The sequence below is a fragment of the Apium graveolens genome, chromosome 3 (assembly GCF_009905375.1).
Source record: "Apium graveolens cultivar Ventura chromosome 3, ASM990537v1, whole genome shotgun sequence".
Classification (NCBI taxonomy): Eukaryota; Viridiplantae; Streptophyta; class Magnoliopsida; order Apiales; family Apiaceae; genus Apium; species Apium graveolens.
The window spans coordinates 98,005,856-98,027,339 of record NC_133649.1 but is presented as its reverse complement, the minus strand read 5'-3'; the positions used below and the strand labels follow the sequence as shown (position 1 = coordinate 98,027,339).

The 21,484-nt window shown below is 35.6% G+C and overlaps 3 protein-coding genes across 4 annotated transcripts; 2 read left to right on the top strand and 1 right to left on the bottom strand.

The window, feature by feature from the left end:
• Window positions 1-713: 713 nt before the first annotated feature.
• On the top strand, window positions 714-2,845 carry LOC141714461 (uncharacterized). The gene is made up of 3 exons (XM_074517980.1): window positions 714-1,189; window positions 1,924-2,381; window positions 2,604-2,845. Exons 1-3 carry the CDS (start codon window positions 714-716, stop codon window positions 2,843-2,845), a joined length of 1,176 nt encoding a protein of 391 aa, XP_074374081.1.
• Window positions 2,846-12,150: 9,305 nt separating this feature from the next.
• Window positions 12,151-15,603, top strand: LOC141710828 (uncharacterized). 2 transcript variants are annotated; one of them, XM_074513349.1, is made up of 7 exons: window positions 12,151-12,446; window positions 12,558-12,591; window positions 13,446-13,549; window positions 13,656-13,754; window positions 14,571-14,681; window positions 15,056-15,138; window positions 15,231-15,603. In XM_074513349.1, the coding sequence occupies exons 2-5, from the start codon at window positions 12,580-12,582 to the stop codon at window positions 14,668-14,670; spliced, it is 315 nt and encodes a 104-aa protein (XP_074369450.1). In that variant the 5' UTR covers window positions 12,151-12,446; window positions 12,558-12,579; the 3' UTR covers window positions 14,671-14,681; window positions 15,056-15,138; window positions 15,231-15,603. The 2 variants fall into 2 exon arrangements, with proteins under 2 accessions (XP_074369450.1, XP_074369449.1); XM_074513348.1 differs by having other exon boundaries at window positions 12,533-12,591.
• Window positions 15,604-18,252: 2,649 nt separating this feature from the next.
• Window positions 18,253-19,846, bottom strand: LOC141710827 (uncharacterized). The gene is made up of 2 exons (XM_074513347.1): window positions 19,177-19,846; window positions 18,253-18,779 (listed from the first exon to the last, which is right to left on the bottom strand). Exons 1-2 carry the CDS (start codon window positions 19,486-19,488, stop codon window positions 18,507-18,509), a joined length of 585 nt encoding a protein of 194 aa, XP_074369448.1. The 5' UTR covers window positions 19,489-19,846; the 3' UTR covers window positions 18,253-18,506.
• Window positions 19,847-21,484: the final 1,638 nt, after the last annotated feature.

Sequence of the window (21,484 nt, the reverse complement as noted above, 5' to 3'; positions counted from 1 at the left end):
GGTACTATTGCTCACTGGTTAGAGCAACACGCAGACTCTATATGATGTGGAATCTCTTAAGCACTCCGATTATATATGTCAGAATTATGTCCTAAATTATTTGGCTGACTCGTTGTATAATGTGTATAGCTCGAAGCCAACAGCTAAGGCCTTATAGGAGTCACTTGACCATAAGTATAAAACCGTGGACATTGGGGCAAATAAGTTGATTGTTGGCCATTTTGTTGACTATAAGATGGCAGATTATAAGACTGTGGTCAGTCAGATGCAAGAATTGCAGGTGATCATTCATGAAATTCATGTTGAGGGAATGGTCATTAGTGAATCTTTCCAAGTTTCCGCTGTGATTGAAAAGCTGCCACCTTCATGGAAAATGTTGAAGAACTACCTTAAGCACAAGCGAAAGGAGATGACAATGGAGGATCTGATTTTCAGACTTCGTATTGAAGAAGATAAATAGAGGATCTGAGAAGAAAATGAATGTTGCAATTGAGAAGGCAAATATGGTGGAGCATGTTGAAAGCTCCAAGCCCAAGAAGACCACTTCTGGTAAAGGGGAAAAACTGGCACCCAAGGGAGGGATTTCAAAGTTAAAATTTCAAGGGAAGTGCTATAACTGTGATAAAGTGGGTCATAGGTCTTATGATTGCAAGAAGCCCAAAAAGGCCAAAAAGAAGAAAGAAGCAAACATGGTCGATCATATCTCCAAGGAGATGGGTGATATTGACCTCTGTGCTAGGGTCTCTGAAGTGAACCTGGTCGGCTCTAATCCGCATGTGTGGTGGATTAATACTGGTGCTACTAGGCATGTTTGCTCAGACAAGGCGATTTTCTCTTATCTCAAAGCTTTCGATGCCGGTGAGAAGCTTTATATGGGGAATTCAGCTACTTCTACCATTGAATATGAAGGCACGGTGATTCTGAAGATGACCTCTGGGAAGAATCTGACTTTGAAGAATGAACTATATATGCCTAATATTCGCAAGAACCCTGTGTCTGGTTCTTTATTGAATAAGCACGGATTGTGTATTGTAATTGAGTCAGATAAAGTTATGTTGTCTAAGAGTGGTATGTTTGTAGGCAAGGGTTATGTAACCGATGGGTTTTTTAAGCTCAATGTTTTGTCCATTAAGGACGATAATAAAATGAAGAATTCTTCTGCTTACCTACTCGATTCTCCTAATTTATGGCATGCTAGATTAGGACATATTAATTATGACACTTTACGAAGGTTGTGTGTAAAATAATACATACCAAAATTAGCAATTGATTCAAAACATAAGTGTGAGACTTGTGTTGAGGCAAAATTAACGAGATCGTCATTTAAACGTGTGGAAAGAACACCAAAGTGTTATACCTAATACATAGCGATATATGTGATTTAAAATTTGCTCCAAAAAGAGGAGAAAACAAGTATTTTATTATATTCATAGATGATTGTACAAAAAACTGTTATGTATATTTGCTGAAAAGCACAGACGAAGCTATAGATAAATTTAAAATCTATAAGGAAGAAGTTGAGACACAATAAACTGAGATGAATATGTTGAACCCTTTGGGGAATTCTGTTCACAACATGGTATAATCCATGAGGTCACTGCACCATACTCCCCTCAGTCAACTGGAGTGGCTGATAGGAAGAATCGCACTCTCAAAGAGATGATGAATGCGATGTTGTTAAGCTCTGGAATTTCGTAGTCGATTTGGGGGGAAGCCATCTTAAGCGCGAATAATATTTTAAATATTACTAATACTCAAGAATAAAGATGTAAGTCCTTATGTAATATGGAAGAAAAAGAAACCAAGTTACCCACAACTGAAAGTGTGGGGGTGCCTGGAAAAGGTACTGATCCCCACACCTAAGAAAGTGAAGATTGGTCCAAAGACTGTGAATTGTATCTTCATCGGATATCCATTACATAGCACTGCATATCGATTTCTCATGTATGATTCCAATATTCCTGAAATTCAGAAGAATACGATTATGGAATCTAGGAATGCCTCATTCTTTGAGATGATGTTTCCTTGTAATCCAGAAAATGAACCTTCTACAACGTCTAAACGAGCTCATGAGTCTATAGATGACAATAATGAGAGTGAAGAAAGTGAGGACGAGAATGTAGGGGTAGTGAGAAGGAGCAAAAGACAACGTACGGAGAAATCCTACGGGTCTGACTTTATGACCTATTTACTCGAGGAAGGTGACCTAAAAACCTATAAGAAAGTGGTTACCTCACCTGATGGCCCCATGTGGAAAGAGTCCATTAAAAATAAAGTTGATTCAATTCTGCAGAATCATACTTGGGAATTAGTTGATTTACCAAATGGTTGTAAACCGTTAGACAACAGGTGGGTTTTCAAGAAGAAGTTGAAAACTGATGGTACTATCGATAAGTACAAGGCAAGACTTGTAATTAAAGGATACAAGCAACATAAAGTTCTTTATTACTTTGACACATATTCCCCAGTAACGAGAATAACGTCTATAAGGATGATGTTTGTTATCGCTACAGTTCAAAATTTTGAAGTACATTAAATGAATATGAAAACAGCTTTCCTAAATGAAGATATAGATGAGGAAATCTATATGAAATAACCTGAAGGGTTCATTGTCCCTGTAAAAGAAAGGAAGGTCTGTAGACTAGTGAAGTCACTGTATGGCTTGAAGCAAGCGCTTATGAAATGGCATGAGAAATTTGATGAAGTCGTGCTGGCCAATGACTTCAAGATCAATGAATGTGATAGATGTGCCTATTACAAGGATAACGAGATAAGTTATGTTAAGGATAATGACAATGGTTATGTCATGATGACATTGTATGTAGACGATCTACTTATTGCCTGAAGCAATGATAAAGTGATCAAATCTACAAAGGACATAAAGGTAAGATTTAACATTAATGATAATCCAAATTTCTAGAACATCAGAGGGACTCACATTGAGTCAACCTCATTATGTTGACAAGATCCTTGAGAAGTTTCTTAAGGATGACTTTGAGAAAGTTAGGACACCTGTGGATATGACTTTACATCTATCCAAGAACAAAGGTATAGCGATTTCCCAGTTGAGATACTCGAGGATAAATAGGAGTCTGATGTACCTAATGAGTTGTAGAAGACCAGACATTGCATACTCAATCAACAAGTTGAGTAGCTTTACAAGTAAGGGTACTGAGGTACTTGAGAGGAACTCGAGACTATGGACTGCACTATGGCAGATATCCAACATTATTAGAGGGATATACTGAAGCGAACTTGATATCTAGAAAGAAGGCCCTAAAGTCTACGAGCGGCTATATGTTTACACTAGCTAGCGCGGAAATTTCATGGAAATCCTCAAAGAAAACTATGATAATTCATTCCATGATGGAAGCTGAGTTTGTGACACAAGATAAATGTGCTGAAGAGGTTGAATATCTATGCCAATTTTTAGAGGATATTCCAAGATGGCCAAAGCCTATGACGACTATAGGGATACACTGTGACAGTCAATTCGCTATTGATAGAGCATGATGTATAATGGAAAGTCTCAGCACATACGACGATATAGTTCCATTAAACAATAGTAATAATTATTATTATTGACAATATACCGCCAAAGGATAATATCGTGGATCCGCTAACCAAAGGGTTATCAAGAGAAGTGGTTGAGACATCGAGAGGGATGGGCCTTAAGCCTATTGCTTAACAGTGTCATGGTGGACACCCAATCAATGCTGACTGGAGATCCCAAGAACTTGGTTCAATGGGCCAACTAAATCATGATAACCAAATCACTGTGGGGGAAACCCTGGCCCGTTCCTATGATGAGGAAAAAGTGAGACCAGTATGATACGAGGTTAAGCTTTTGAGCTTTTAATGATCTTTTGGCGAATATATGGAGTTCAGAAGTGAATGCATGGAATTCAGTTGAGTAAACACAAGTTACTCTATAAGATAGATCACGTATGTGGGAGAGAAGTGGGGCCGCTCAAAGAAGAATTTCAAGGCATAATTCTTTTAAAACTCCTGTAGACCAGGATGATGTTTAATGGCCAAAATGGACATACTCATGAGAACTGAATGAGTCAGAAAAGATATAGTGATAAGTATATCATTGTTTACACAAACGGTCGAACAGTTCAAGGACAAGCACGTCTATTGTCTACCAGTAAAGTCGGTATGCTTATTCGAGTGAAGGTTCACAGAGCATTCTCTACCTATCGTATGTTATATATGATCGAAGAAACTATCACCAAGTCAAACTCCGTGTCTATCTGTCTGGTGTGTGCTCCTGAAATGTAAATCTCATCCATGTGGAGGGATTGTTGGAAAATGTGGTTAGTAGTTCCACATTATCAAGTCATAATTTGAGTGGGCGATGTTGTGTGCGCGCAATAAGTGACACTTGCAATGCGTTCTCCTCCGAGAGAGCTTTCCGAGAGCCACTTTGAATCACTCAAAACGACTTAGAGATGGATGAAATATGGTCATCCAAAATTAGTCTCTTAATAGTAAAAATATGTGGAAGAAGTGAAAGTCCCACATTGATATTTGCAAAGGAGCATACATAGTTTTGTATAACAAAATACTTATATAGTATTCAAATGTGTTACTTATGTATTGCTCCAACACCTACGTGCGAGCGCAGGGGAGTGCAAATATGGGGTTTTTAAGGGGCAATCTGAGGCTTGCAAAGCCTTCGAGCTTGCCCGTGTGTGTGACGTGCGGACACGAATGTAGCAGAAAATTTTCCTGAATAATCACGAACTAGTTTTGCTAAGTTTAATTTCCATTGGGCTTGGGATTTTAAAATTTTAATTCGCTTTGACTACGAATTATTATAATTGATTTTACATGATAATAATCTGATTCAATTACATATTTGATTTATTAACCGACTGATTAATTAACACGTTTTAATTAATTACGCGTGGAGTAGCCCACGCATTTCCTCGAGCCTATATAACATCGTATCAGACTTAGGATTATTGATTTTTCGATATACAAAACACAACCGCCTCCAAAATACAAACCTTATCATCTCTTTGTTCCAGTGATAGTTTCTTGCTCCGTTCTAGTTCGCCAAAGTGTTGTTCGCGTAACATCGATGTTTTCTCGTTTTATCGTGAGAGGCTAACGACTCGCACATATGGTGAGAGCCATAATAGCACTACGCCATAAGTGGACTATTATAATGTAAGTGTTACAAGTAGCGTTACATTAGCTAAGAAGTTATTGTCCTATTGTAACATCTCTCAATTAGTGTTACAATAGCTATAAAGCTAGTGTTGCACAGAAATGTCAGCGTTGCACAACATATAACACCAGCACATGGTGTTACATTAGTTACTTTTTAATTTTTAAAAATACTAAAGTACAAATATTATCATTAAACTAGTATTAAAATTTTATATATATAATAAATTTTAGATTATAAAATTTTAATATTATATTATTGAAGGATGATATATTATGCTATATTATTATATATAATATTATTATAATATTATAAAAAATATACCTTCACATTTAAGTTTTTTACGTAACGTAAAATATTACATATTAATTTTGTTTGCTCATATAATAACTATTGTATATAAGTATTGAATTAGAATTATTGGTCTAATAATATTTAAAAAACAAAAAAGTATTTATACATATATTAAAAAATATATTCCATACATATATATATATATATATATTATAAAATTTAATTCAAAATAAATTACTAAACTTGATAATATAGATAAAAGTTAAATATATTATTTTAAACATAATAAATATTATATCATATTTTTAATTTATGTTAATTTTTTTAAAAAAAAAATTAATTTTTTTTTATTAATATTTATAAATATAAAATAAAATGAACAGTTAGATTTACACAATTTATTAGGTTAAATTTTGAGAGGCGATAAAAGTTCCCCCTAATCAAAAATTAGGCTAAATGTCTCATGCCCTTGTTCATACTTCCGGACCTTATCTTGTGTCCCCCTCTCAATAACACCCTTAGCCTCTTTATTTCTTTTTCATTTATGGCGATTAGGGTCTCTTTCGCTCACTCAATTAATGATTTAGGTTCCGTTTGGTATTGCTGTTGAAGACAGCTACAGCAGCTTTTTGCTGAAAAGCGGTCAGAAAGTGTTTGGTAAATTCTAAAAGCTACTGTCTGAAAAAGCGCTTTTGGTCTAAAAGCTGCGGTTAGCAAAAGCCTGTCCCCATGCTTTTGAAAAAAACTATTTTCAGCTTTTGCAGGAATTAGCTATCAGTTTCACTATCAAACCTTCTTAAAAATATTATTTTTATATATTATATCTCAAAATATGCATAAATTAAAAAAAAACAAACAGTCATCTAATTTTCCTGAAAGCACTTTTTCCACCGGCACTTTTTCTCACAGCACAGCAATTCAGCAATCCCAAACGGAGCCTTAGTCTCTTTTCTCTGAAACGTTATGTCCTCACTTTATACGTATTTGTGCTCCTTATTAGTATTTGGTTGCTTCTCTCTAGTTCTCTAGTTTACATCGTGCTTTATGTTCTTCTTCTTTGACTTGGTATAATTCAAACTCTCGGTACAAATTAAGAACTCTATGTCTTTGGTTTACTGTTACAGTTTGAAGTGTTCTAATTCAAGTGCTGGGAAGGGCGGGAACTTATATTATAAAATGATGTCGTTATTTATGTTAGTTAGGACGGTGTCATTTTCACTTATACGAGGTAAACGCCAACCATCTTAACAAACCCACTAGGATAAGGACAACTGTTTGTTTGTTTGTACCGGCTATATTACCATGCCACCATCCCTTGTATTCAGTAACTTGAAGATCAATTTAATTCTTGTAATTTCTTTCATTTTTGTCTTTTAATAAAAACCCAAAACAAAGTAGATCTAGCTTATTTCTTGTTGCATTTGTAACAATTTGGTATCAGAGCCTCTCCTTCCTTGGCAAATTAATGGCAGAAAAGAACACCCTGCAGCACTATGACCAAGCTATAACGGCATTGGTAGATAAGATGGGAGTAGTGGAAGAATTTCAAAGCTCCGCTTCGGAACAACTACAGCAGATGAGGGAACAATTTTCAGCAGAGAACAAAGATATCAAGAACAGCATCTTAGAGCTAATGGAGATGATGAAGCTCCAAGCAGCTGGCAAACAACAATCTTTTGAAGGTAGTAGCTCAAATAAATAACACCAGACCTCTAAAGTGGTAAATCTCTCCTGCTCTACCCCCACTAATTATGCTATAGCTAATGAATCATTGCGTATTCATGATGTTGATTCTACTATGAGGATACAGAGGCCACCACCTGGATTAAACCCTCCTTTTGACCTCAATATTAGATCTGTAGCACACACTACCCCAGATTTTGGAATGTTCACCTTGCCTCACGGTATACATACTGGACATCCACATTACAACCCTCACTCCCACATTTCTTCTACTAACACCATCAACCCATCTCTCATGCCTCCATACTTTCATACAACCTTAAACCCTTTTTCCCCACCCTTATATCTTCACACCACCCAACCCACAGTCACAACTCCAATTCCTTCATTCCATACCCCTGTACCCCAACCCTCCATAACAACCTACTTTCAACAAGTTCCAACCTGGAACCAGCAAGACCAAGGGTTTCAAAGACCTATAAACACCAACCCCACTATTAAAACCCCAAAATTTGATTTTCCCAGATTCAGCGGTCATGATCCTAGAGGATGGCTCACAAAATGTGAGAAATACTTCCAGCTTATTCCAACACCTGATTTAAGGGCCAGAGTCTTTTGTGCGACACTCCACATGGAAGGAGATGCAGATATTTGGTACAGAACCATCGAAGAGGAAAAGACCAATCTCCTATGGCCTGAGTTCTCTAGGTTGGTCTGTCAGCGTTTCTCCAAGAGTGGATATGAGAATATAGTTGGTCAATTCAACAAATTGGTACAAAGAGGCTTCGTGGATGAGTATATTAATAGATTCGATGAATTGAGAAACTATGTGATGCTACAAGAAGGCTTTCACCGTGAGTCTTACTACATTGATAATTTCATCAGTGGCTTGAAGGAGGAGATCTCACAGTCCTTGTACTCAAATAAACCACAGTCATTGCAGGAGGCTAGAGACAGGGCACGAGGTCAAGAGCACTACCTTGCTGTATTGGATAGGAGGTATAAGGCTTCACAATCTGCCAGCAAACCCAACAATTATATGCCATCTCAAGGTGCTGGTCCCTTGAAGAATATTGGAGATAAGCCTGCTACTACGATTAGAAATTCAGAAGGTTACAGAAGATTGTCATTAGCTGAGATCAATGAGAGGAAGTCTAAAGGCTTGTGTTTTTATAGTGATATGAAATTCGAACCAGGGCACAATTGCAGAAAGAAGAAAATATTTGTTATGATGGGGGATGATCAGGAGGACCCTTCCAACAAGGAGGAGTTAGCAATTATTTGGGAGGAAGATGAAATGTGTACACCTGAACAGGCTACTACAGCTAAAATTTCACTACAAGCCATGAAAGGCTCTACTGGGAACTGTACATTAAAGCTACAGGGGGTTATCAAGGGAAGGAGTGTGTCTATCTTGGTTGATAGCGGATCAACCCATAATTTCATCTCACAAGCCCTCGTGAAACAATTACAATTGACTACTAGTCCTTGCAATGCATTTGACATTACAGTAGCTAATGGTGAAAGGATAGGGTGCTCAACTGTGCTTGATGAAGTTAAGTGGCAGATGTCAAATCACACATTTACAAGTGAAATGAATGTCATTCCACTGGGTGGTTATGATATTATCCTTGGCGTCAAATGGATGACTTTGGTTAGTCCTGTCACATTTGACTATAAAGACCATAGTATACTGATCAACTGGAAGAATCAGAAAATCAAATTGCAGCAGGATTCTAAATCACCCACTATTCAATTGATTCCGGATGCTGAGGAACAAACAAAGTTCCATCAAGAAGAAGCATATTTCTTGGTGCAACTCACTGCAATTAATGGAGAACATGAAGGAATGGAGGAAGTAGCACCTGAATATCAAGAATTGCTTCAACAGTATGCTGATATATTTGCAATACCACAAGAACTGCCTCCACCAAGATCACACGATCACAGCATACCTTTGAAGCCTGACAGCCAACCAATCTCAGCTAGACCTTACAGATGTCCAATAGCTCATAAGGAGGAAATTGAAAAGATTACCAAGGAAATGTTAGCTGCTGGAGTAATACGGAACAGTACATCGCCGTTTGCTTCACCGATGCTGCTAGTAAGAAAAAAGGACAACTCATGGCGACTTGTCATTGATTATAGAGCCCTCAATGCAATTACTATCAAGAACAAGTTCCCGATTCCGATAATCGAGGAACTGCTAGCAGAACTTAAAGGAAGTAAAATCTATACCAAGTTAGATTTGAGAAGCGGCTATCATCAAATCAGGGTGAACGAAGCTGACATCTTCAAGACGGCCTTCAAGACTCATAGTGGTCACTACGAGTTCATGGTGATGCCGTTTGGGCTCACCAACGCACCTGCATCTTTCCAGTCGCTTATGAATGAAATATTTGACAAATTTCTGAGGAATCTTGTGCTTGTCTTTTTTGATGACATTCTCATCTATAGTGCTACTGAGCAGGAGCATTTATCTCACTTACGACAAGTCTTTGATGTGCTGAGAGCTCATAAATTGTTGGTTAAAAGAAGTAAGTGTGTCATTGCACAACAGCAAATTGAATATTTGGGTCATATCATCTCTCATAAAGGAGTCTCTGCTGATGATAGTAAAATCTCTGCAATGATCAATTGGCCAAGGCCAAGGACTATTAAAGGCTTGAGGGGATTTCTGGGTTTAACAGGCTATTACAGACGTTTTGTGCAGCACTATGGTATAATTAGCAGACCGTTAACCCATCTGCTTAAGAAGGGTAATTTCAAGTGGGATGAAGAAGCAGAAAGAGCATTTAACAGATTAAAAGAAATCATAACCAAGACCCCTGTGTTAGCTCTCCCTGACTTTACTAAACCATTGACGATCGAAACTGACGCTTGCAAGAATGGGGTTGGTGCAGTTATGATGCAAGATGGGAGGCCTATTGCTTACCTAAGCAAGGCATTAAGCACCAAACATTTGGGGTTTTCTACTTACGAGAAGGAACTGCTGGCCATCATCATGGCTACTCAAAAATGGCGTTCATACCTATTAGGAAACACCTTCATCGTCAAGACGGATCAAGAAGCACTAAAACATATCATGGAGCAAAGGATCTCTACTAGCTTGCAACAGAGATGGTTGTCTAAGCTGATTGGATTTGACTATACCATCCAATACAAGAAAGGTAAAGATAATCATGCAGCAGATGCGCTTTCAAGGGTATTTGAGGATTCTGAGCTCAGTACAGTGTTATATGTGGAAGTTCCTGCGTGGAAACTGGAACTGCAGGACAGTTTGAACAATGATAGCTTTGCTCAAGAGTTGATGGCTAAATTGCTGATTAATCCAGTAAATAATGAGGGATATTCATTGGTTAATGGAGATTTAAAGAAGGAAGGAAGGTACTTTGTGGGTACCGGCACTCAACTGAGATCAGATATATGTGCAGCTATCCATTCAAACGCAGAGGGAGGACACTCGGGTACTGCTGCTACAATAAAAAGAGCAGAAAGAACCTTTTACTGGCCAACTATGAGGGTGGATATAACCAAATTCATTCGAGAATGTGAGGTTTGTCAAAGAAACAAGCCTGAACACATCCGTTCTCCGGGGCTACTCCAGCCTATAGCTATACCAGATCACTCATGGGAAGTAATTTCAATGGATTTTATCGAAGGCCTTCCTAAGTCCCAAGGGAAAAGTGTAATCTTGGTGGTTGTTGATAAATTGACCAAATATAGCCACCTAATGGCATTACACCATCCCTATTTTGCACATTCAGTAGCTTTTGAAATGATGAATTCGGTGGTCAAGCTACACAGCATTCCTAAGGCTATCATATCATATCGTGATCCAGTGTTTGTCAGTCAATTTTGGAAGAAAATTTTCAAGGCTATGGGCACACAACTAAGGTTGAATTCTGCTTACCATCCACAAACTGATGGTCAAACAGAACGTGTTAATCAATGTATAGAAATGTACTTGCATTGTATGACTGGACAAAGACCTGCAGATTGGGTAAATTGGTTACATCTAGCAGAATGGTGGTACAATACCAACCATCACAGTGCACTAGGAATGTCTCCCTACGAAGCCTTGTACTCTACTCCTCCACCTTCAATAAACTATCAATATGTTAGAACTAAGGAAGCCACAGTCGACGGAATGCTACAGAGGAGAAGAGAGACACAATTGCTGATAAAGGAAAATCTGGTAAAGGCACAGGAAAGAATGAAGTGGTATGCTGATAAAGGGAGAACATATAGGGAATTTCAGGTTGGTGATGAAGCATTCTTAAAACTACAGCCTTATAGACAGCATTCTCTTGTTAGTAGAAGGAATCACAAACTATCTGCGAAGTATTATGGGCCTTATCCAATAGTTGAAAGGGTGGGTAATGTTGCATACAAACTGGCCTTACCAGCTGGAGCTAAACTACATAATGTGTTTCATATTTCTCAATTGAAGAAAAGGATAGGTACAGGATCAACTTTACAAACGTCTCTACCAGGAATGGATGATGATGGTAGCTTGGCTCCTCAACCAGTGGCAGTGCTCAACAGGAAGTTGATCAAGAGGGAAAACCAGCCTGTCACAATGATACAAGTGCAGTGGGAGAATGGCACGCCTAATGAAGCTACATGGGAGAAATGGGACCAGTTCATCAAGAAATATCCAGATTTTCATCCTTGAGGACAAGGATGTTAAAATGAAGTGGGCATTGTTACAGTTTGAAGTGTTCTAATTCAAGTGCTGGGAAGGGCGGGAACTTATATTACAAAATGATGTCGTTATTTATGTTAGTTAGGACGGTGTCGTTTTCGCTTATACGAGGTAAACGCCAACCATCTTAACAAACCCACTAGGATAAGGACAGCTGTTTGTTTGTTTGTACCGGCTATATTACCAGGCCACCATCCCTTGTATTCAGTAACTTGAAGATCAATTTAATTCTTGTAATTTCTTTCATTTTTGTCTTTTAATGAAAACCCAAAATAAAGTAGATCTAGCTTATATTTCTTGTTGCATTTGTAACATTTACGAGATATGAATTATCAATTTTACTACTTTAATTCTAGGGTTAGGTTTGAGATTATTAGTGATTGAAATTGTTTCCAAAAGAGTTTCACCTAATAATTAATCTGGGTTTTTTAATTTTGTAAACAATGGGGTTTTAATTAATTTCTCTGTAAATTAATTTGTTTTCAATTTTGTAGGTGCTTCAAGTTTTGGATTGGAGCTTATGTGTGGGAATTAGCTTGTTAATCAACCACTAAGTTGTGGTACCCGCTTCTTATTTTACTTGTGAGTAACTGCCTTTGATGTTTATTTAAGGTTAAGTCTGATATAAGTAATATGTTTTTTAATGATTTATGTTTCTTCCTAAATAGTTTATGATCTCAACCTCTATATTAGGCTTCAAGATGAGCTTACAGGAATGAAGCCACAGGTACCTAGTTAACTGTTTTAGGTTTCTTTTGTATCAAGCTTGTTTCTGAGTTACTTTATTGTTCTTTTATTACACTTATTATGATGAGAAGATATACTCCCTCTGTTTTTTTTATTTGTCGCTTTGACTTTTGCACACATTTCAATGTCCTTTGACCGGTTAGTTAAAATTATCATTTATAAAATTTTCTTTTTGTAAATAAAAGTAGACAACTTATATTTTAATTCACAAAAAGAAAATTTTTAAAATCATATTTCTAACTAGCCAGTCAAACTACATTGAAATACGTGCAAAAGTCAAAGCTACAAATAAGAAAAAACAGAGGGAGTAAAAAATTTGACGGCGATAAGAAAACAGCCGATAAATTTTATAACTTTGAGGTAGAGCTCCTCTTGTGTTGGTAATATTAAATTTGACAATGGTGTGGGATGTAAAAGAAAGACATGTATCCTCCTAGCTGATGATAAATTTGGAGTGTTATATATCCTGTTATTTTATTTGTTAGTGATTTCTTTTGTGCTAGAATAAAAGGAATGTTACATGAAAAGCAAATGAAATTGTTCCACGCCTTCTTCGGATTCCCTACACATGCCGTGCAATATCTTTATCCAGGGAACCAAACAATCTTTTATAATCTGAAGAAATAAAAGAAATCAAGCAAGAAAAAATATATACTTTTATAATTTACTTGTGATTAGTTTGGCTATGGACTAGATCAATTGTCAACATCTTTAAATCTATTCTTTGATTGCAATTTAATATAATTCATAATAGTTCAAGTATTTATTTTGTAGTTTTCTTTCTTTGATTGCGTTGTTGTTGAAGTATGATGATCTCTATCTTTTACTTTGCAGTTGATATTATATCGGCTATTGAGTTTGATAAATTTGGTAACCATCTGGCTACTTGTGACCGTGGTGGTAGAGTGGTCTTATTTGAAAGGACAGACACAAAAGAGGTCAGAATTTTGTTTAGAAATTGGCTTATGAATCTGAAAATTTCGAATTCCCTTGCTACATATTTTTTATTTTAAATATGTAAATAAATTTAAAATTGGAGTGCAGCAAGACGGATGTCGAAGGGATACAGAGATGGTTGATTATTCAAACAATAGAAATCCAAAATTTCTCTGTAAGACGGAATTTCGGAGTCATGAACCTGAGGTAAATAGTCATTAACCTATGTGCTGAAAGTCCAAAAAAATTACTGAGAACCCAAAGTGTCATGCTACAAAAATTTGTTTCTGACTGCGAGCTTGCTCTGATCAAGCCTGTTGACATTTTCCTATGATTTTTCTCCGTATTACATGTGAATCCATATTTCTTGACAATACTGGCATACCTGCAAATTATCAAGTATTGTAAAACAGGTGTTAAACTCTCTAAATGAGCATTTTAAGGGACAGAGCTCTCCAGCTTGACTGCAGATTTTAAGGATTAAATTTTGTGTGATCTAACCCTTTCATCGGTTATATTTGTGTAGTTAGTACTCGTACCAAGATTAATGAATAATGAATAATGCTTAAACTGTTTCTTAGCCCTGACTATATAAAATATAGCTTTAAGTAGCACAAATTAGAATTATTAGAAGTTTAGAACTATTCTATGTTATAGTTATTGTGAAAGTGGTTGTATAAAATAAGAACTTACTTGACAAATGAGAGAGATTTGCATTATGCAGCTTGCTATGCTATTATGCCAACCCTGTTCAGTATAAAACTTTAATTGATAATGCAGTTAGTACTATAAAGTTGAGTTATTGTTTTCTTTGTTTTAATGAATGCACTGCTATGTCTATGGATATTTTTTTTAAATGATAAATGAGTGGCTTGAAATAACTGTATTAATGAGACATGAAGTACTTGACACTTGTGATGTGTATTTCCTACATCGTAGTTCAATCTTACTATATAATTAGATAAGAAGTTTACTGTTGTTATCTTAAATTGTATTACTAAGTGACATTGGTTTTTGGTGCAGGGCAAAATTTAACATTGATGACATGTGCAGAGATCAGTGGAATTGGGCTAGCAAGAATCCATATGGCTATGAGCCTCCAGAGGGGCCTGTTGAGGATTAAGTAGTTTCAACGTATTTTTCAAATCTTAACTTAGCTTTAATTTGATCAGATGATTTTAATATGGGACATGCTCCAGAGTCATGGTTACATTATCTGTATATTTACCATATTACATGTCAAGATCATGCTGATCTGCAATCTGGTTTTGCATTGTCTAAAAACTGGATACACAGATTTTGTTCTTGGCTTTTCTGTAACTCTTGTTATTTGTTTGCTTTCCATCGTTGTTTCAACTACTTGATGTGATTTGATTGTTCTGTGAAAACATAATTATGTGAAGAATTCTGTTGCGACCCTTTATTAGAAGTTTACATGATTACATCTCTTATCCATGTACTTGTTTACGATTTATGCAAGTCTTATGTCCTTGTAATTTTTTTTATAGGCTCGTCGCATCTAAGGGACATCTTTTATCGGATGGGATTATCAGACAAGGATATTGTTGCATTATCTGGGGGGCATATGCTGGTAACTTTCTTTTAGCCGGTTTGCATCAAATTATACACTGTCAATTATATAAAAATTTACTCAAAATCATAGGTTTTTGTATGCTGTTGCAGGAAAAGCACATGATGATAGATCAAGCTTTGATGGAGCTTGGAAAAAGGAGCCACTCAAGTAGCTCTCTGCCTGGTTATTTTGTATCCAGATTAGGAAAGTGTAGAAGGGCAAAAATGCTTCTCTGCCTGGTTATTTTGGATAATTTCATATCCAGGATAGTCGGAAAGTAATTTTTTCTTATTCAAGGATAGCTTGGATGTTATGTTGTAGTTATTGGCGTTAGAGATGAGAATCTTATGTAGGTGGTATGTTTTGGAGAATTGAGACTGTTAATTAATAGTTTGGGTCAAAAAATTGAGACTCATGTATGCAAATTTGATATTTTATTGATTATGGGATCATTCTTTAAATAGAGTATGTATTTGAAAATTTTGTAAAATAACTGTTACATTTGACTATTCTAGTGTAATCTATGTTTATATATAGTGTTATATTACATATGTTAGTTTTGCTTAATTAAAAAAAATGGTGTTATAACAGATAAATCAGACTGTTACAATAGGTTGTGGGACCCACCTGTTGTATCACTCATTGTGCACTACATTTGGGGCTTTTAATGTAGTGTTATACGTAACGCCCTTGGTGTTATAATAAATCTAATTTAACAGTTTTTGAGCTTATTGTAACACATTTAGGTATTATAATAACCCACTTATGACTTATTATAGCTTGTTTTTGGGCTTATTGTAACATCATTTAGGTATTACAATAACCCTTACTATAGCTTTAAGGACACATTTATACAATTAGATTTGAGAAATATTTTCAAGTTATTACTTATTAGTAGGCAATCATTATGTGAAAAGATACAAATTGATCTGTTCCCTCGATCTGTTCCCGACATATCTATACCATGTCTTCCTGGTATTAAAAGTAGAGTACCAAATTTGCTACTCACTATATGATATTTATATGATATTAGTGATATGTACGGGATACTTTATATATATTATTGTAATTTTTTATTTTTTTATCAATTTTTTTATCTCATTAATGGATATGGTACTTATTTTATTTATGTTACTCATATTTATTTTTATTTCTTTTTACATTTTTCTGCATAAAATTTCATGCTTTTCTCATTTTAAAATTAACAAATTTAACTTTTTTTTACTCTCAAACATTACTCACAACATGTTAATTATGAAATGACACTGACGACCAAATCATTTTAACTCTTTTATATATAATTTTGACGGGTGGAGAATTATATATACGGGGGAATTTCATAACAAAACTTGGGATTTAATAATATTTATATATTAATATTTTAATTTCGTATTTCACACGGGTTATGAAAATCAGTTATGTACAATTAATAGTTTGAATTCTTAATATATTATATATTATTCAATTTGTTACAAGTACTAATTCAATATTTTATATTAATATTTCAGTTTCAATCCGTATAATGAGATTGGATTATGTACATATAATTTTTTGAATTTTTAATCTCGGGGTCACGGTTATAAATTTTGAAGTACTCCCTCCGTTCTTTTCATTTGTTATGGTTTCTGAGAAATATCTGACATGCTTTTTAAAATTAATAAAAAATATAGTCATATAACTTTTTTTCTGTATAAAAATTTAAATATTTTATTTTTATTGAGAGATTTTTTTAAAAAAATTATAGAAATATGTTTTTTATTCGTTAAAAAACAATAATAACAAATGAAAAGGAACGGTAGTATTTTACTAATACGTACAGTTGTATTTCCACTTTTCTCCGGATACTGTTTCTACTCTTCTCCTCTGTACTTCAAAATTCAAACCCAACTATTCCATTCGATTTCATTGAAATTTTTGTTATATATATATATATATATATGTGTATATATATATATGCAATTAAATATATTTATTACTTGACTATGCAATCAATTTCTTGAAACTCTTTGTATTCAACTGCCTGTTCACATATATTTCTGTTTCTGCGTGTATAAGCCGAAATGGGAATTCTCATTCTGCAAAGAGACCTTCTCCTCTTCGCAAGTTCACCGGTATGTATCCCCACTTATCAGTTTCATTTTGTAATATGCATGCAGCTGATTATATATGTATACCTATATAACCTCGTAAGAGCATGTCTAATGGTGGTGTAAAATATGTATAGCTATTGCTATAATTTAGCACAAAAAAATAGCATCATGGCATGGCTCCAATGGTTGATTCTATATTTTGTTTCAAATTTCACCGACTATTATCTATAGTCTCTTTCTTAGGCAGGAATGTTAATTCTGATAATGTGAGAATAATTATTGTGTGCTAAAAAACTGGGCAAAACTAATAATGGTACCTCGAGTGTTTTCACACTAAAACTGCTATTGTCACTGTCTACCGATCATATCTATATTGGTTAGTATGTTTTTTCCTGCAATGACAAAGATAGGATGGTCTCAGGCTTAAGTGACGATTTGTATATAGTACTCCCTCTGTCGTTTCCCATTTTGTCTTTTTACATTATAATAAATAAGCGATTCACTACTAATTTACGTCTAATTTATAAGATCAAATATTGTCATGAATGATCTTGTTGGATTCGTATTTATGAATACTTTAATACAATGAAATTTTTATATTTAATACTAATACGGAATTAAAGATATTAACAATAAAAAATATGCATTGGCAAACGTGTCCAACACAAATATAAAACGTTTTTAGGGACCGAGGGGGAGTACTATCTTTGGTTGTCTTGAAGCTCAGATGCTAAGTAATAATTTTACTTTGTATTAAACTTTTGCTGTCCGAAATATATAGGTAGAAGAACTGGTCTGTATTTTTAGCTGAAATGTTAGTACTTCCTCTCATTCCTTCCTTTCCCAGGTCCTATCTGTAAATTGTCACATGTAAAATCTCAAACTCTAAATACTAATTGTGCAGCGAATTGTTCGCAAGGCATAACAATTAACAAGATGCATATGCGTTTCCCCAAAAATCTATTCGTTACGCACAAATTGTCAAGACACATTAAAGCGAAATGCACATTTCACACATAATTACAACCACATTGTCATTCAAACATTACATCACAAGTACAACACATACTAACCACATTGTACTCAAACCTCATACTAGTAGTGCTTGAAACACAAAACATTAAACATACATCCCCGACACACTAGAAGTTTGTACTCAAACTTCATGCTAGTAGTACATAGATATGTTTATATGTACAATACACTAACATACATATCCAAGACAGCAAAATTGGACATGTACTTGTCCACCTTGGGGGCCTGCTCCCATTAAGGAACAACAAGATTCTTAACGAGCTAGGCACAGGTCACATTTATCATCTGGCCGACGTACACTAGATGCACGGCAAGTGACATTATTGTCATCAGATTAAGGTGTGAGGAGATCTTGTTCAGTGTCTTTAACTTCTCACTCAACCTACAGGTCTGTCTTTCACCTTCCGCTTCCTCCTGCCTTTCTGTAGTAGCAGACACTGGATCACCAGCATGGTCTGCTATTCCTGAGCTTGGTTGAGTTGTAATTCTTCCTCTCCCTGTATCCTTTTCCAACTTTTGTCTCTCAGATTTTGTCTGGGCCATTTAGAAAGAAACTAATTAGTCCAATGATGCAAGATTCAATATTTTGTGAACTGAAGTTTTGGTTTAAGAACTAAGCTTTTTTAGTTGGTTTGATAGACTTCATTTAAAGACATGATTAATCCAAGGTCTAGGTTAACTTGGCTCATTTATTTCTAGCTAAATAGAACGAACAATATCCAATTATCCCATTTACAATCATCAAAAGTATTCTGCCTATAAAGAGCTTTAGAATATTTTGTCATTAGCACATAAGTTGTAATTCATACATGTGTGTACTCGTGATTATGATATGAGCACATGCCTACAAATATCATAATACTTCCTCAGTAGATGAGAAAACTATTTTTACAACATTATCATGGTTATATAAAAGATGCACAGTGCTTACCCTTGTAGCAAGAGGCTCTAAGTAAAGCAACTTTCCCATGGACATTAAGAGTGCTAAAACGATGTTGAGAGCATGAAACACCTCTAACCAGTTGGCAAAAACCCTTGACCCGTGACTCCAGAGATGTGCTATGAAAATAGTTCCAATACAGTATGCCTGGATCCCAAAGTAAACAGGATACATCTTGGTCTCCACCATCGCAAACTGTTGTCTTGGCAAAACATCGCCTAAAATATAACACGAAACAAACCTCATCCACATTGACATTCCGAAAGCAGTAGATAATGCAAGCAAATGGAAAACTCCTAGCATATAATTCTTCAGGTCCTTGGAATAAACTTGTTTTCCCTCCCCGTCCTTTATTTTATGCACGCCACCCTTAACAACTCTTTGCACAAAATCCTTAGCTGACCCTAACCCTGTAGAAATGTTTCTTTCAATATCCTCCACTACTCTCTTGGGTGTATCAAAATCAGCTTCCTTTGTTTTCTTATATACATCCTTAATCTTACTATTTACTCCCTTGGCCGCCTCCTTTACTCATTCAACACTTCCATCAGCACCTTCTTTTGGGCCTTCTTCAACCCTCTCGAAAGCACTCTGGTGATCATGATTATTTTCATTGGGGGTTGGCGAGCAAACACTACCTCTAGTAAGTAAGAGCACTAACATGAATATAACACCTAAACCATTCATCATCTCTCCAAAACTCCAAAACTATTTGTCCACTTTTTACACAAATAAAATACTCACTTTGCTTACAAAAGAATTATGCTTAAAAACTATAATGCACAGCACCTGCCACCTGATCAGTATGGACGTACAGATGTCACCTAAAATGTGTCAACGTGTGGGATTTCCTTGTATACCATGTGTCCACCTACATTTGTGGTTGCTATGGTTATATTTTTGGTGCTACAAAACTATTGTTTATTTGAAGTCCAAACTTCAGGACTCTTAAGTTTTGTACTATAAGACTATTAGTAAATTCTAGACCAATTTAAAAGATGATAAATTTTGATAAAGTAACAACAATTAGTAATTTTTTTTTGCTAAATAACAACAATTAGTATTTAATGGTTCTAATCCAAGTAATTGTAACAATTTTATGCTCAATATTAAAAAATAAAAATTCAATAAATTATATCATGCACGTATAATTGTATTAATATGAAAATGTAATATTTATAAGCCATAAATAAATTGAAAATAAATTACGAGCATAATAATTTTGCACTTTTCACAACTTTAAAATAATAAATATCTTATTTTACGTCATATTTCCTACTTCAAGGAGCCACTCCTTGCAATCCTCAATTATATTTCCTACTTCAAGGAAGTTTCTATCTGCATTGGTAATAGCATTCACAGCCATAAGCGAGTCGGTTTCAATTTGAATACTAGATAAGCCACTGGAATCAATCCAAGATATAGCCTCCCAAACACCCTTTACCTTAGGCTTCAAAAGCTGATATGGAACCTGCAGACTTCAACACCTTACCCCGGATGAAACTACCTGTGCTATCTCGTATCAGCATGCCAATGGAGAAGAAGTGATCATTGATAGGAACAGCAGCATCTACATTAATTTTGAAACACCCTGTCACTAGTTTCTTCCACCTACGATCCTGGTTTGTTTGCAGAGACGTTACAGGAGCTACACGTTGCACTTGTTGCCTAGCAAGACTCCACTCAGAAATCCTTGTAATACCCCAGGCTACTGCAACTTGAGCTGTTACCAACCTACCTTCCCACACCTTTTTTGTTCCTAAAGAACCAAATACTCCACAGAATTGCCACCAACTTTACTAAACAATCCTGCGTATTACTAGTTAACATATCAAGCAACCAGGATGACATAGATTGACCCTCTGACAACGACACAGCCATCTGTCCTTCTTGCCAGCAACTCTTGACAAGAAGACAGTCAAAAAATAGATGTTCAACCGACTCAGTGCTCGTATCACAAAACGGGCAATTAGTAGCTAAAGCAACACCTTTACGAGATAAAGCCTCTTTCACTGGAAGATTATTACGTCCTAAACGCCACAGGAACACTCCAGCTTTATGTGGAACCAACAATCTCCAAATTTTGCTCCATCCTTGAGACACCGGGACATTTATGTGCATATTATCTTGGCTAGACCAATAACGATACCCATCTCTAGTGTTATAAATACCATTTTTTGCTTCATGCCAGACAACTCTATCACACAAATGGCGACTAGAAACTGGGGTATTCAAAATTGCTGCTGCATCTTCCTCATTGAAAATTCCCCTGATAAAGGGAACATCCCAAGTGCGAGTA

What these genes read in the sequence shown, in the direction of transcription:
- LOC141710827 (XM_074513347.1), bottom strand. Translation starts at nt 19,488, where the DNA reads ATGCTAGGAGTTTTCCATTTGCTTGCATTATCTACTGCTTTCGGAATG. An exon ending in TAGAGCCTCTTGCTACAAGG is followed by an intron (nt 18,780 to 19,176) that starts GTAAGCACTGTG and finishes TAAATGGCCCAG; the next exon opens with ACAAAATCTGAGAGACAAAA.
- LOC141710828 (XM_074513349.1), top strand. An exon ending in AAAGGACAGACACAAAAGAG is followed by an intron (nt 13,550 to 13,655) that starts GTCAGAATTTTG and finishes ATTGGAGTGCAG; the next exon opens with CAAGACGGATGTCGAAGGGA. An exon ending in TTCGGAGTCATGAACCTGAG is followed by an intron (nt 13,755 to 14,570) that starts GTAAATAGTCAT and finishes TTTTTGGTGCAG; the next exon opens with GGCAAAATTTAACATTGATG.
- LOC141714461 (XM_074517980.1), top strand. Translation starts at nt 714, where the DNA reads ATGGGTGATATTGACCTCTGTGCTAGGGTCTCTGAAGTGAACCTGGTC. An exon ending in CTCGATTCTCCTAATTTATG is followed by an intron (nt 1,190 to 1,923) that starts GCATGCTAGATT and finishes TCCATTACATAG; the next exon opens with CACTGCATATCGATTTCTCA. An exon ending in GAAGAAGTTGAAAACTGATG is followed by an intron (nt 2,382 to 2,603) that starts GTACTATCGATA and finishes AATAACCTGAAG; the next exon opens with GGTTCATTGTCCCTGTAAAA.